Here is a 15,934-nt window from a genome sequence, read left to right on the forward strand (position 1 = left end):
ATTTTGAATATTCATTTGGACTTTCCTAAAAAATCATTCAATAAACACACGAAAGAACGTAATCATAATATTTTCCCAGCGGTATCCTGGCTGTATTTTAGCCTTCTCAGGCTCCTGCTCGGTCCTTATCCCACTGTGACTTGGGTAACATTTCTAATATTATTTTTTGTCTCTTCCACTTTTTAAATACATTTGGCAAATTCTTTCTCATTTTAGAACAGAATGATGGAATTTATGATTTTACTCAAGTTAGTGTGAAACGTTTGGGTTAAAGTGATCGCATTTTCGCAAAGAAAAGAAAAATAGGGCCGCCTCAGTAATGTATCATATTACGGTGTCGTCTGCTTGTCCTTCATAATCGTGTTGAAGGAGAGAGCCGTCTGATTTTTCGTTAACAGTTTACATGCCTGACACGCTACTTAAATCACGCACCCGTAATTATCGCAATATTACCGCTTTCATTGTTGTTTTTCGAACTTTGCCGTCCACCGCTTCACTGCCTCTTATAACAACGACAATTATCATGACAATGGCGAACCACCCCTTGGACTCGAGTTGAGTGTTCGTGCGGACCTGTCGTCATGGCGACCATGACCCTAGCACGATCGGTACGTTACAATTGGGTTAAACTCGGTGTGAAATAACTTGTTATATTACCGTACCGGCAGTTGTCTGTTTACACTAGTATGTTTTGGCTTGGACTAAATTTAACAGTAACTAACGGACCGGTCTAACCACTGTTATTGTACCAGTACGCTACATTAATAACAAGTTTCAAGACCATTGTTTAGGGTGGTGAGCGTGGACTGCAATTAACGAGATCGACGGCTCCAGTTTTACGGCGTTGAAGGTAAGTAGAGTGAAGATTTCAATTTTTAAAAAATATTTAACAGCATTACCACGCTGTTGAGGTAGAAGGCAATACGAGAGCAAGTATATTTATAACGGAAATTCTTCTAAACTTGTAGGGCTTCAAAACTCCTAAAACATGGCTCGATTGTCAGCCCATTGAAGCGTACATGTATATACGCGTTGGCCTATACCATAACTCGAGGAACCCGTGTACGGCTTAACATGTACTTAAATATAAATCGATAAAAGACGTACTGTGATAAAATAAGCACGGCTGCTAGACAACACAATCTCTGGCTAGGATTTCATCACAGTGAAATATATTGCTTGGCTGTGAGGGTGAATTCAGAGAAGGGTGGAATTTAGACGGTGCATACTTCAGCTGGACACTCGATGCAATGACAAGTTAATCCCACCGTTATGCAAAGGTTACGTACGATCATGGTGGTAGGTGATACGAACGCCTATAGCAACATTATCAACGTGTTTATGTGATCCAGATACAAACCGATTTAGTCTTAGGTCGCATTGACAGGGGTTCAAACTTTAGCTCCTAAACCAAATGTGGTGTTAGCTTTCGTGTACATACATACGCATGTCGTTTGGTTAGTAACTCTGGAGTCTTGTAAACATAGGCTCTGTACGTTTACTCTGACCATGCTATGACCACTACTGAAAATAATGGTCAGATATGTTAACTAGACTATCTATGGCCTCAATCGACAGAAAACTGCTATCAATACATGCAATATATAGCTTTATTTATCCCAAAATTGACAATTTGAATTTGTGGCTACACATTGACATACAAACTAATAACTCAACTGTATTACAATGACTATCGGTATACAAAGAAATACGTTCACAATAGACCAGCCTGAGATTAAGCACAGACAATTGACAATTCGCAATTCGGACGTGGGAATGAAAGAAAGCGGAAAGCACAAATTAACAGCGTGCTAATTAAACTGGATACAAAACTAAAATATCACTGATATCAACAAAGTACTATGTAGTAACTCCCACCTGCCAACCCTAGCCTAGAATCATGCATGGACAGACATTTCGTGAAATTGTAGTCGGGATACCTACGTGGTCTCTAACTAAACTGGTGTAAATCGTAATGATACCGTATAGGAACTAGACTAGTGAAATTTTGACTATAGGCCTAGTGTTAGCTATGCACTGTATTACTGAAAGTGTTGCTATTTCACTGACGGTTTATTCTCATTTGTGTGTATTATTATCTTTATGTTCTATGTTGTTCTTTTCTTTTCTTTGCTCTAAGCAATATAATGAAAGGAACCTCTAAAAATAGATAACATTGCCCAACGGATATACTAGTATCTAATTTGGTGCTTAGCCCCGTTTAGTGTAAAATAATTCACTCTATCTCCCTTTCAAGCTCAGTTATTTATCTCTTTTTGGTATCTGTATTAGGGCTATGTTTTTTTTGTAATTTGGTACCTTTTGTCGTTCGAAGAAATTATACAACCCCACAAAGGCAGTCGGGGTTTATCTGATTAATAGATGGCAGGCAGTCTTTCCGTTTATTAAACTTGCTGTTACCACTCCCTATAGAGTAATTCAGTTCTCCGTCACACCGTCCGAGGTTTGACCCCTACCAGTTTGACCCCAAGCTGCCGATATTGTCACCTGTTGATGTACGTGTTGTTGGTACGTGACATTCCTGGTTTGTACAGCACATCTATACTATTGTTTATTGTTACCATGGTAACTTAACTAAGCTATGTCAAAGTTACAATTAATGTTTGTCTGGTGCACTATGGTGAATTGTTCAGTCGTCCTAAAGTCGTCCGTGGATGACAACCCTCTTTCTGCTTGATTGGTTCTCTACCGTACGGTTGATAGAATATGCCTCTGGAAGTCGGACGTGTCGACCTCAAATCAAAGTTCTAAATAGGCACATTTGTCATCATGTTATATGTTAACTGAACTACGAAAATACGTTTTCTGGCTGGTTTATCCAACAGGACTCTGAACATACTAACGCAAAGACATTTTAAACTTTTTCTGAAGTTACTCACGAGTCTTAGAAGCTTTGAAACTGGCAGTCTAAAAACGCGTAATGGTGTTGTGACATCCTAGTTTTAACTTTAAATATAACTGCTTCAGGGTCCGTTGAACTCACAACCTATTGCTTTTGTTTGTCCAACATGTAAACGTGAATTTGTCCTTACTAATTATAACTATTTATGAAAAGCAAGGCGGTGTTTTAGGTTGTACATACATGTTCACAACTGTACTTGACTTTTCATAAATATGTGAGACTACGCAAAAACTAATTCAGGCCTTCAAAAGGTTCATCTGAGTATCAATGAATCTTTTATCAAATGGGTTATACGCCGACATTCTGCAACATGGTGTGATCAAGTTGTACAATTGTGTCATGCAAAAAGACTACTTAAGGGGACACCAGTTGAGTTTATATTTTTTTTGGCGTAGTTTTTTTAAAGTATATGTATAAGGTACTCGCAGTATTGTACTTACTGAAGAACACTTAACCACCATTTGCAATTAACTGAATTCACACCTGGTATCAAGATATAATTTATAAACAATCCGATGACGTAATTAATTAGACGTATCAAAAATGTTCATGAAATCCCTACTATGTAACCAACTGTTTTAACCATGCCATAAGACAATTGTAATGTTATAGAAGACATGCATCAAGATTAAAATCATTTTAAAAATTATTTAATCAAGGTTATTATGAAAGTATTTTCTTTTGAGTAAAAAGCTTATAAACTCAGCTTGTGCCACTTTAATATCGGAAACAAAATGTCGGGGGTACAAATCTCAGAATAGTTGCCAGGAAGTCTTCAGAATTAAATTTTATACCATTTTCCTTATTTGCAAGTGAAATTTGCTGATTAAACTGATGCAATGTTCACCAACCTGAAATGTTATAAAGTATATTATTCTTAAATACACAAGCATGTGATGCTGTTGCAATTTTAATGACAAAATATAATTTTGATCAAACTGGTGACGTCATATTTTGGTTACTCAAATTTATGACGTCATTGTATATGTATTTACCCACATTTATTCAGTTACCCACATTTGTGATGTCATTGCACCTTTACGTTGTCAAGTGTTTCTCCGAGTCTAGAATTTTCACGGTGGATATTTTCAGACATCTATCTCTCATGAACCTCTCATCTCAGGTTGTTACCAGGGCGACATAACCAGCCGACAAAGAATCTGTCTATAAAAGGTCAATTCAAACAATAGAGGTTGTCTGTCGAGTAAAGAAGCACGGACAAACAACGAAGGCATTAGAGGGACAGACAACCCAACAAAACACATAAACAGGCTATGAAGTGGAGTAACGTTTAGTACCACACACAACAATGGATTCCCTAACTGAATATACCCTGTACCCCTTATTTGTCAATAATTCCCATCAAGTTTGAATTTCTAAACTTCTCGCATTCATGATCAGACAAAGCCTTTAAGATTTTTAGACATCGCAGGTATCTTAAGTACTAGGGGGCTTTTTGTTTTCATTGTGCAGAGGCGGCTCCTTCTCTTGGCCAAATTTCTTTCAAATGGAAATTGTTAAAAACCTGTTACAAGGACATTTCTTGGAGGTAAACAATCGAAAAAATGCAACTCAAAGGAAAACAGGAATAAAAAGTGATTCATTATCCCTACAGAACAAAACGCATACCGCATTAGTTGAACAATGTAGAAAACGTAGACTTCATACACGTTAATTAGATAGTATATCCTATTTAATAACAGTGATCACAAAACGGTTAGCTTCACAGTTCTTGACTACCGAACTCTTGGAGACATGTTGAAGATAATCGCAAGGGCAATTCTCCTTTCAAATCTACATAAAAGGAAACAAACCATAGTGACGGGTATTTACGAATGATTAAATACGACTTATAAATTCTCTGGTCGATGTCATAGAACCACTCTGCATCTTATCACTACATAGCCGTCTATCAATAATATTTAAAAATTAAAGTTGTCCAGTTTTCACGAGTATTTTTGCAGTTTTACATGTATATAAAAAATCATTTCATGTGTCTTCCAAAGTTGCAGTTCAGTCACTTTTGTTGTAATTGCTGTAACTGTTTGTAACTATCGTTCATTTTACGTACCTTGTGGAACAATGTACTCGACATCATAATGCTTACCATAAATAATCTATTTTATAAATAATAATGGCAGTGCGTAAATATCAATATAAAAGTTTTGGAAATCAAAATAAGTGAACGAAATTAAAACAAGCAAACTGGTATTAGACACAAGTTTTCTTCCAAACGACAAAGATTGGTGTAAATATGCGACGAATCAAATAAAACAACAACAACAACAACAACTACTACTACTACGACGACGACAACAATAACAACAACAACAACCCGGCACACTCTTATATTTCTCTCGTTATGCTAGTCACAGAATTTTCATCGTCGTAAACCACTGACCCCTTTACGGCACCTTCCAAAACGTACCCGTTTCGTCAGCAGAAATATGTAATCAGGCTTGCGAGAATGAGGCATTTTCCAATCATCTCGCAGAACTAGGTTCATGCGACGACGTAATACTCACATTGATTACCACCGTGCGACATATCTGAATAGTGGCCATTGTATTTAACAGTGTCTTTATGTACAGGGGTTAAAAAAACACCGTCTTTTAGTTCACATTTCAAGGATCTTATTTCATATGACGGGGATAACAATGGTTAGAGGACTCCTGAAGAATACAGACTACTGATTTAATAGACGTAATTGTACACGTAACACGACACAAACACTGCCATATAAATAATCTCAAGGAGACGCCCTAACTTAGTTGTATTCAGTAAACTAGATTTAGTGTTCTTAGGGTGTCTTTACCTTATCAGTAATAAGCTAAAAATATTTACATAGAATATACCTCACAATATAATTATAAATATTAAAATTATGCTGTCACTTTCGTCATGAAAAATAAAACCTATTCTCAGCTAAAATCTGGAAACAATGAAGGGTCACCGTACATTTTTAAAAAATAAAAGTCAAAAGTGATTAACTTGATGACGTCACTTGATGACGTCACTTTAGTTTTATTATGCTTTCAAGTTTAACGACTTACATGTTATTTCATGTATTATTTGTACATTTGATAAGTTACAATGTAACAAACGTGTTAAACACGTGTACTTAAAATTTAACCATGGTCAATAAACCAGAATGTGTCTAGGCCACCGTTGCTATAACTTATGTTTGTTATAGGTTGTTTCTCAATATTTCAAGAAACGACTTGCTTATGTTCAATATTTGATACTAGCTTTATTGAGTAACAGCCATGAACCTGTTTATCAGGCAAACAAACGCATATTTTGAGTAACCTTGGGGTCTGTTTATTTATTTGTTTGTTTGTTTGCTTGCTTACTTATGTTCGTTCATATGTATGTATGTATGTATGTATGTGTGTGTGTGTGTACGTACGTATGTATGTGTGTGTGTGTATGTATGTATGTGTGTGTGTGTGTGTGTGTGTATGTATGTATGTACGTACGTATGCATGCATGATGTATGTATGTATGCATGTATGTATGTATGTATGCATGATGTATGTATGTATGTATGCATGCATGTATGCATGTATGTATGTATGCATGTATGTATGCATGCATGATGTATGTATGTATGTATGTATGTATGCATGCATGCATGCATGCATGTGTGTATGTGTGTATGTATGTATGTATGTATGTATGTATGTGTGTGTGTGTGTATGTATGTATGTATGTATGTATGTATGTGTGTATGTATGATCCTTGTTCTCTGTGCTGAAAGTCGACGTCGGCATACTGTATTCGAGATGGAACTAGCAATGGTATACATATGCGTTTTAGATCCCACACATAGCTATGGGAGTGAGGGTGGGGGTGGGGTGGGCATTTGTGATGCTTGGCGCTCTTTATTTTTGAGGTTTAAACTGTTGTCGAGATTTGGTTAGATTTTGGATAGTCTTGTAGTTAGAAGGAAATCATAAACTCCTCAACAAAACGTCACCTGACTCGACAAAATCTCATTCACATTGCTACATTTTATCGTCTCGCTAGACAAATATCTTACCAACAGCGTTTCGTCAATCGTCCAGCATGACAAACATCTTTACCAATATTGTTACACTTTCTTTGCGTGAGCTAACATTATCTTAGGAGATCATCGCCAAATTTATACGTCCCTGGTTGGCGCGTTCTTTTTGATATTTTTGAGACAGTCAATTGACTAAAATGTACAATTGTAATTCAGTTATTGTCGTGCCAGACGATAACATGTGGAAATATTGATGAGATTTGTCTAGCTGGACGATAAAATGTAGCAACGTGAGTGAGATTTTGTAGAGCCAGACGACGTTTTGTTTCAGGGTTTATGATTTTCGACACATTGTATAGCTGTCGTCTGGTCGTTTAGTCTGGCATTATTGGATTATTGATTCGCCCTCCTGGAGGTCAAAACAAACACAATGATTCGCTAACATCTTTAATTTTTTAGCATTCAATAATATTGGTTTTTCAGATATAAATGTAGAAGATCAATGTGGTTAAAGTCGCTGTAACACAGGTGGTATATTTGTTTTCAAGTTGCGTGTATGGCATTCAGCCAAGTTGATCACGTCAAAAAAACCTAAACTTAACTGGGTAGTGATACCACCAGAGTCCTTTTGGGGGTGATGTAAGGAGAGAAATTAATACGTATATGTTGTTTGATTTGTAAGACAGAAATGAAGGGGGTGTCGTTGTTACCAACGTCTACGCTTCGTCTTACTATGCTTAAGAAAAGATAGAGATTTTTGCTATCAACGTAAACAAATAAACCAATCCGCATATTGTAGAATGTACATGCAACATTTTTATTACGTTTTCGCGATCGAGTCTCGCCGAAATCTGACAAAAGTAAGGTGACACAGGCTGAGTTTGTAACCTATTTAGCTCAAGTAAAAATACTTAAAACCCATATTTAAACTACACCAGTGTGAACGTCAGTGTCGATGCATACATTCAGTGGCAGTGAAGTCTAGCAAGTTGATAACATAATATCAGTTTCCTCAACATTTTAGTATACACATAATAAATTACGTCATCGCATGTTATGTGTTATTCATGAATGCCATATTTAGGGTCTGCCAATAAAGTGGTTGGAATTTATCGACATTCAGAACGTGAGATTAGAATTATACATGATAGAGTCGAGAAACAAATTGAATATCTACATGGTTAACGTTGTCACTTTCTTTTATTCCGTGTGAAATTAGGCCAAAAATAGTTGTGTGGTTCTGATCACGCTCTATTCTTAGAATAGGTGGGGTAGGTAGATTTTTTATTTTATTTTTTCCTGGTCTTTTTTTCCCATGAATGCATGTCTGGTTCAGGTAGTTGCTACATTTTGTATAAGTGAAATGAACTACACATGCCACCATACAGACATCAAATGAACATCGCAAAGGACATTTTACGCGCCCTTCATTGGATATTTGATACTAAGAAAAACATTGGCGCCCAAATGTCTGCATGGAGTTTGTTGTTGGTTTTTGCGTGGTTGTATCAAACAGAAAAACTGCACGGTATTGTGCAATAGACTGTACTGGACTTTCCTCAAGAGCAGTCGAGCCTGACGCGACTTACTCATACACCATCATACAATGCCATCCACATATTATGTATTAACCGTTTACAAAAATCAAACGATTTGTATAGCGACAACATCCAGCACAAAGTGTTTTTTCCCATGGAACAGAACGAAGTATTGTATGTATTCCCAGACGTATTAGACGTATTAAGGTTACATATGTCAAATTGCATTTAGAGAATTCGTCGATTAAAACCTTTTAGATAAAAATATATGATCCGAGACTAAACGTACAATTTTACAAATACAATGTTAAAACAGGAAAACGACATATTGTAATTATTTTAGATTTTATTTCCTTGAGACTTTGTTACAGTGATAAGTTCTATTCAGTTTATTTTTTTAAATACTTCTTTGCTTTTAATATCCGTTGGTTTATTTGTCTGGTTTACGTTCTCTAAACATTTATAGCTTGTCATTTATTGTTTTGTTTGTACGACATAAGGAAATATTGTAACAGGAAATTACATTTCAATTTCTTATTTGAAGATAAACATTCCACGCAATAAAGTGTACATGTTCGGAAAGACCACTGCTTCGCAAGGAAAAGGGGATTAAATATTACCAAATGGAGTGCAACGAGAGATCTAAAAAAATCATGTTTAATACATTATATTATTCTTTTTCAGATCCTTATCAATCGAATGATTGGCAGCTGACGTCAGAGTGACGTCATCAACTCATTACAATGTCATCACCAATCCATCAACTCTCATCGCGTCGTTACAACGCGTATCCTAGCAACGCGTCTTTAGAGAATTTTACTAATAGTGCACCTTTGATAAGTCGTCGACCTTTCACGGCAGCTGTTGTTAATTCAAGACAATGTGCTCCTTCAAGACCATCATCTAGTTCTTCCAATTTATTGCCAAGGAGAGCCAGAACAGCGCCCCCACGTCTGGCAAGGAAACAAAGTCAAGGTACCTATATTATGCTGTTTTTTCTTCGCATCTTATTTCTAATGACCAAAACAATGCTAAAATACAAGCAAGTCAACAAGTAGACAGACAGACAGATATATAGACAGGAAGACAGGCAGACAGGCAGGCAGGCAGATAGACAAATAGACAGACAAACAGACAGAGTACAAACAGACAAGCGGACAGACGGACGGACGGACAGACTGACTGACAAACGGGCAGGCAGACGGGCAGGCAAACAGTCAGATAGCTAGACAAAACGATAGGCAAACACAGAGAGAGAGACACACACACAGACAGACACAGACAGACAGACTGACTGACTGACTGACTGACTGACTGACTGAGACACAAAATAAACAAAATCACAAATCTATTTTTTTTTCTCGTGAATTTTAGCTTCTATGGTCAAAGCAGACGACACTGCGTCAGTGAATGAAGATGTTGAAAACCAAAAATCAGTTGAAAATGACATCGCTGTTTTTACTCAGAAATTGAAAAACAGACACCAGGGGTCTCTTGGCTCCCTATTAGAGTCTGAAAAAGATGTGATATCAGAAGAAGCGCCAGACAATCAGGACAGCAAGCAGGAAGATGAGCCACAGCAACCAATGACGGCATCAGTACCACGGTCGCGAACTCCTCCTAGGACGCCCCCACCGTCAGGTATGCAACAATGGCCATTTCTTTCCTTCTTTACAGGTGTTATTTTGTGATGTACGTTTTATACATACCCAGAGAATTTAAATAAAATATACACATGTACGAGAATAATATTTTCAGCAGTGCAGTCAAAACACATTGAAATTTACTGGGATGGTTTCAGTCGATACATTTCCTCTGACACAACAACAACAACAACAACAACAACAACAACAACAACTACAGTATCGTATGATTTGTCAGTACATTCGTTGAAGTGAAGGGGGGGGGTGCAATGCTGATATTGTCATACCTATCATTTAGTATTTTTTATGCTTAGGTGGCCAGGAAAAATCATTTTCACAAATCCTACTTTGTGTGACCCATCTTAGATACAGTTTTAACAATTAGCAGATCTGGCTTAAAAGGGGTTTCCTGCACACTGGGATTTGACATTGGGAACAACAAAGAAAGTAAGGAGCTACAAACTCCTTGAAACAATGCCCACATAATGCTGAGCTAGGCCAACCATATATCATCACCCCTGTGTACAGCGGGCCTTTTAAAAGCCAGATCTGCCAATTTCATAACCCTTGTATAGAGATCGAACGATGCAGGACTGGTGACGTTTCTTGGCCTCCTAGGCATAAATAAAAAATAATTGAAATGAGGAATCGTTGTTATCAATCAAGTGTATCACTCGCCAAACGTTCACTGGTTAGAGTGCAATCAACGACATCTATTTTAGTCTGTATGTAATCATATCCGAAATGAGACAGACAGAATGGGTTGAAAAATAAGAGTGCCCTCAACGACGACTCTTTCATTCCGTACCTCTTCATACTTGAAGTGATATGGAACCATGGTACAGGCACACTCTTTGGGTCGAACAGCATCTCTGGTTACTTTCTGAAGAAAATATTTACATATCCATTTGTGTAAACTACACACTAATTCATAAGGTTTTGATAATGCAGAATCTTGTGCTGAGACACACTTTAGTTTGGTAAACACACTAATACTCAACAAATTCCTTAATATTCAACAAATGTTCAATACTAATGCAACCCCTAAGTTAAATACAGTAACCTTTCTCTATCACTTTCAGCTTACGTGCCAGACGGTGAAAGGTCAAGGAGAGGTTCAAAGGTTATCCTAGACCCAAGACTCATTTACGACAGGACTACTGAACAAAATGCCACCCTGGAAGATGAAACCGTGCAACCAGAGTAAGTTTCCTATTTGCAGCGCCACCAACGACAGCAACAGCAATATATAGCCCAGATTGCATGGAGATTTGAAAGGACAGAGTTCAGAGCTATGCACTATAGTTTCTTGTTTAAATTAGTGTACTTTTACATATGTGTTTTTTGTCTGGCCCTTTCCAGCTAGGCATAATCACTGCAAAGTATCGATATAGCTTACACAAGTTATAGCGCACAAACTATTGACGTAGCTGTTTAGCAAATATAAAAAACACAGTCCCCTATAATATTGGCCCACTGCATAGTTTTGGAACAAAATCAGAGCAGTCTTACAACCAAACCAGAGTGACTATAGAGTTTCAATTAGGCAGCATGGTGTTCTTAACGTCTAGCACAATGTTTTTTGCTACAATTCACAAAACAAAATACAGAAACTGATAACGTGCAAGCACATGAAGTGATACATTTTATCTTACTGTGAATACAAATCAACATCACTGTCAGATGAAACAAGGAAGATTCTAACACAAAACTGTATTTTTGTTCATGATGAGATAAAATGTAGCATTTAGTGTTCATGCGCGTTATCGATGCCTGTATTTTGTGTAATTCGTAGTAAAAAACCGTTTTGTTAGACGTAAAAAAACACCGTGCCACCTAACTGGAACTCTATAGTCACTGGTTTGGAAGTATGAGAAAATCGTCGCTGTGATGGGGCGCCCTCACGCATCCATCAACCAGGAGGCCGGTGAGGGCGGAGTGACATGATGCACTTTACAGTCTAACATTTCTCATAATCATTAGTTTTACGTTTACCAAATTGATCGTTTCATTAACAGGTGGTTGAAAAGGCGGAATTGTTATGGATTTCCATATTATGAACATCGAGACACGAGTGAAGAAACTTGGGAGAAACCAGTGGTACTTCCCAAAGGGTGAGTAAAAAGAAAACCAAACAATGCTAAATTTTGAAGTGTAATGTTCAAATCACACACTTATAAAATATTGCAAATGCTCACCGTGAGTACATGTGAATGTCAATTGTTCTGAAAGAGATGCAAACCATTGTCGTAAATCACTCCCCTTTACGGCAACACTAACACAACTCGAATGTAGTTTGCTGTGATGTAAATCATTGCCCACCACTGTCCTCTTTACAGCAAAGCTAACACGATGTGGATGTTAATTTTTCTGACTATCGGTATGTTTACTTGAATTTTTTTTCTGTTTTCTAAAACAGTTGGGAGGAGCGTAACGATGGCAGTGGTTTTCCGTACTATTTAGACTGCAGGACAGGGTTTATTACGTGGGAAAAACCAGAAGTACTACCAGCAGGGTAAGACATATGTTGCTATACAATACAACAAAATCTGAACATTTTGTCTAATGGAAAAACTGGCGTATTTATACTAGTAGCCTGTTATGTAAGCCGTGATGGTGCGCCCTCACACATCGGTCAACCCCGTTCACGAATAGAGCAGGCCGGTGAGGGCGGAGCGACACGACGTATCTTACACTCAAGGGTGCATACCCACATATGATTAGGATTCAAATTTAGTTGTCATTTCACAGCTCTAGAAATGTTCAAGTACAAAAGAATAATCTATAGTCTCTCTCTGATTTGGTAGTATGTGCATGACGTCAGAGGCAAAACTCTCACAAAAATCATTGAAATTTCTGCTAGAGGACAAATTTTGTTTGAGCTTCAGAGCTAGCTACATGGTTAGTTACTGACAGTGACTAGGCTTGCGTAGTGTTGGACATCGTGGCGCGCATGCGTGAGTGGATGAATGTTGTGCTGTAAATCATTCTTCCTCTCTCTTTTTTATATTTCAGCTGGGAAAGACAGACATCCAAGGATGGTCGTTTATACTATTTACATTACCGCACTGACATATCAGCTTGGGACAAACCAAACGATAAAACACTGGAAACACTGCAACGACCAATCAGCTAACTTGTACCAAAAAGCTTGGCGATATTCCAAACTTGTCCCTCCAAATGAAACAGGCATTATAATTCGTAAACGAAATTTCTTTGTTTGCATCATCAAATGTAGCAACATATAAAGAAAATTTATATAATTCTGAATTCTTACTGTAGATACCTTAATGACACTCATAAAACTTTCCGATTCATTGATGTTTTTCAGTTCCATAAAAAATGTGAGTCGCATTTTCTTTTTTTAGTTTTGTAGTGAAACAAAGATATGGAGTACTTTAGCCAGCCTGTATTCGTGGAACGTCGTTTGACACAGCGCCCCCACAATGCGCTTGTATATTTAAGTATAAATTTGTCACATGACCGGGCCCCTGTTTCTAGCTTTAACGCCCAGAGTCTGTTATTGTTTAATAAACACATATATATTGCACAGGCCTAACGTTTCACTTCTGAACTTAGGAATATGTTGAAATTCAGTGTTCACTGTGTCAAATTACTGATAAAATGGATTATGCGTACCACAATCTAGACTACAATTGTACTTGGGGCAGACGACTATTTACACGTACTTCTGATCCGATGTAAAACAATTTCATGAGGTTTGTATAAAGCGTTATTATCCCTGAACGTTGTATGCACATAGATACGAAATAATTTATGTATAAGTTTGATAAAACGTCTTTCGAATATTTTGAAAAAAAGAAGCAGTTGGGTTAGCAGTCGCATTATCTGATTTTTAATGAACGACAAACATCTCTGTGAGAAGTAAATAATTTGTTGATATTTTTGAACACATGTTCGTTATTTATGTTTATTTTTGGAGAATCATGTATTTCAAAGTAAGCACGCTGTTTTCTTTGCGTAGATGTTAGACTTTTAATTTGCTGTATTTGTAATTTTGTAGATTATAAAGCTCAGCTCCCATTGGTACACTTTTCTTGTACACTTCCTGTCGGTTACATGTACCGGAAGTACTGTTTGTATTTTATGAAATGTAAATATCATGATGTCAAAGGTCACGAAAAAGTAGACAAGCTAAGCAAGGGTGAACAATCAAGATATGCAATTGAATAAAATGTAAAAATAAAACAATACAATTTTTCTGGGGGGGGGATTTTAAATACTTTTTATTACGTCATGACAGGCATATGCTGAAATATTCACCATTGGTGGCGCTCTTGTTGAAACACAAGTTTGTAAAGAGATTTCAAAGGAGCGCAGTGTACCCAACGACAAATCTTTTACAGCTAAAACAGGAAGAATTTGTCATTGTATAATATATGCATTTGATGAGCACGGTTTATCATTTGGCAAGTTGAGATATTTGTTTTTTACTTGCAGATTAAGAGCACTTTTTATTGCTTAACACAGCAGGATTGTGATAGAAGAGTTTTCTTTACATTAATACACAAAAAAATGTTTGTTTTCTGTCAAGTAAAACAACAACAACAACAACCTGCAAGATAGTCGATCGTAAGTGTTTATATTTCATATAGCCTTCTGGCGAGCGCTTCCTGTTTTAGCTGTAGTTTATGACAGGAACAGCAGAAATTATTATCTCGAATAAATGTAAATGATTTCCTGGAATTTTTCTAAATTTAAAGATAGTTGTAGAGATGCACAACAGGGATGATTATTACTACCAAACCAGAGTGACTATAGAGTTTCAATAAGCGGCACAATGTTCTTTTACATTTCACACAACGTTTTTGCTACAATTCCACATACAAAATACAGTTACTGATAGCGCGCATGCACACGATGTTGCATTTTATGTCACTGTGCACGTGAACACAAATAATCAGTATTGTGTTTAAATCTTCCTTGTTTCATCTGACAGTCATGTTGATTTGTGTTCACAGTGAGATAAAATGTATAATTTTATTTGCGTGCGTGCTATCAGATGCCTGTATTTTGTTTTATGAAATTTGTATCAAAAGTGTGAGAGACGTGAAAACATCGTGAGCGCCTAATTTAAACTCTATAGTCACTATAGTTTGGTAGTACTTGATGACAGAGACAGTATTTATATTTCTATAACAATATCAGGACATAATAACATAATATCAGCATTTGCACTTGTGTAGATTTTATTGTACAGACAGATATTTTGATAATTAAAAAGACATTTTTTCCGCAAAAATCAGAAAACTCGAACAGTCTGCTTTGTTTAGAGTTACAAGCCTTCCCGACTTACCTCAAGTATGCTCCTTCCAGTCTGTCCACCCATCACTTATACTCCAGGTCACCTTCTGTCTAATGGGACTCTACTCTGGAGAATTACCATGGTAATATGGTGGTCAGAGAAATGCCATACATGGTTCTGAAGTTTGCAGAACACATTTCGGGTATTGTAGGCGAAAACAATTTTGGAGGTCCCAAAGTATTCAGTTTACGATATCGTTGGGAAGCCATAATCTCTACAAACGGTATTCAACGTTAACACTTATTGGAAATGACACATGAACGAACTAACGGCACTAACCATACGTACCGTCAGCACGTATGACGACAAGATGACATTAATCCTCTCTCTACCAGGGTATTTATTTGTACATAAAAAACTGCAAGTTGGGCAAAACAGGATTTTACTTGGTTTATTTAAAGAGCTAAGGAGGACTGAACGATTCCTTGTTTCGGGACATTATCCTTTCTCTACCTGGGGTATTTAATTGTACCTAAAAAAACACAAGCTGAGCAAAAC

The 15,934-nt window shown here is 37.0% G+C and overlaps 1 protein-coding gene across 1 annotated transcript; it reads left to right on the top strand.

The window, feature by feature from the left end:
* Positions 1–821: 821 nt before the first annotated feature.
* On the top strand, positions 822–15,330 carry LOC144452923 (uncharacterized). Its single transcript, XM_078144135.1, has 7 exons — positions 822–850; positions 9,152–9,442; positions 9,842–10,108; positions 11,193–11,313; positions 12,129–12,224; positions 12,530–12,625; positions 13,126–15,330. The coding sequence occupies exons 2-7, from the start codon at positions 9,211–9,213 to the stop codon at positions 13,244–13,246; spliced, it is 933 nt and encodes a 310-aa protein (XP_078000261.1). The 5' UTR covers positions 822–850; positions 9,152–9,210; the 3' UTR covers positions 13,247–15,330.
* Positions 15,331–15,934: the final 604 nt, after the last annotated feature.

The sequence above is a fragment of the Glandiceps talaboti genome, chromosome 23 (assembly GCF_964340395.1).
Source record: "Glandiceps talaboti chromosome 23, keGlaTala1.1, whole genome shotgun sequence".
Classification (NCBI taxonomy): Eukaryota; Metazoa; Hemichordata; class Enteropneusta; family Spengelidae; genus Glandiceps; species Glandiceps talaboti.

Excerpts from the sequence above, each read along its gene's own strand:
- LOC144452923 (XM_078144135.1), top strand. The coding sequence starts at position 9,211 with ATGTCATCACCAATCCATCAACTCTCATCGCGTCGTTACAACGCGTAT. Across the intron at positions 11,314-12,128 it reads GATGAAACCGTGCAACCAGA|GTGGTTGAAAAGGCGGAATT; the intron begins GTAAGTTTCCTA and ends TTTCATTAACAG. Across the intron at positions 12,225-12,529 it reads CCAGTGGTACTTCCCAAAGG|TTGGGAGGAGCGTAACGATG; the intron begins GTGAGTAAAAAG and ends TTTCTAAAACAG.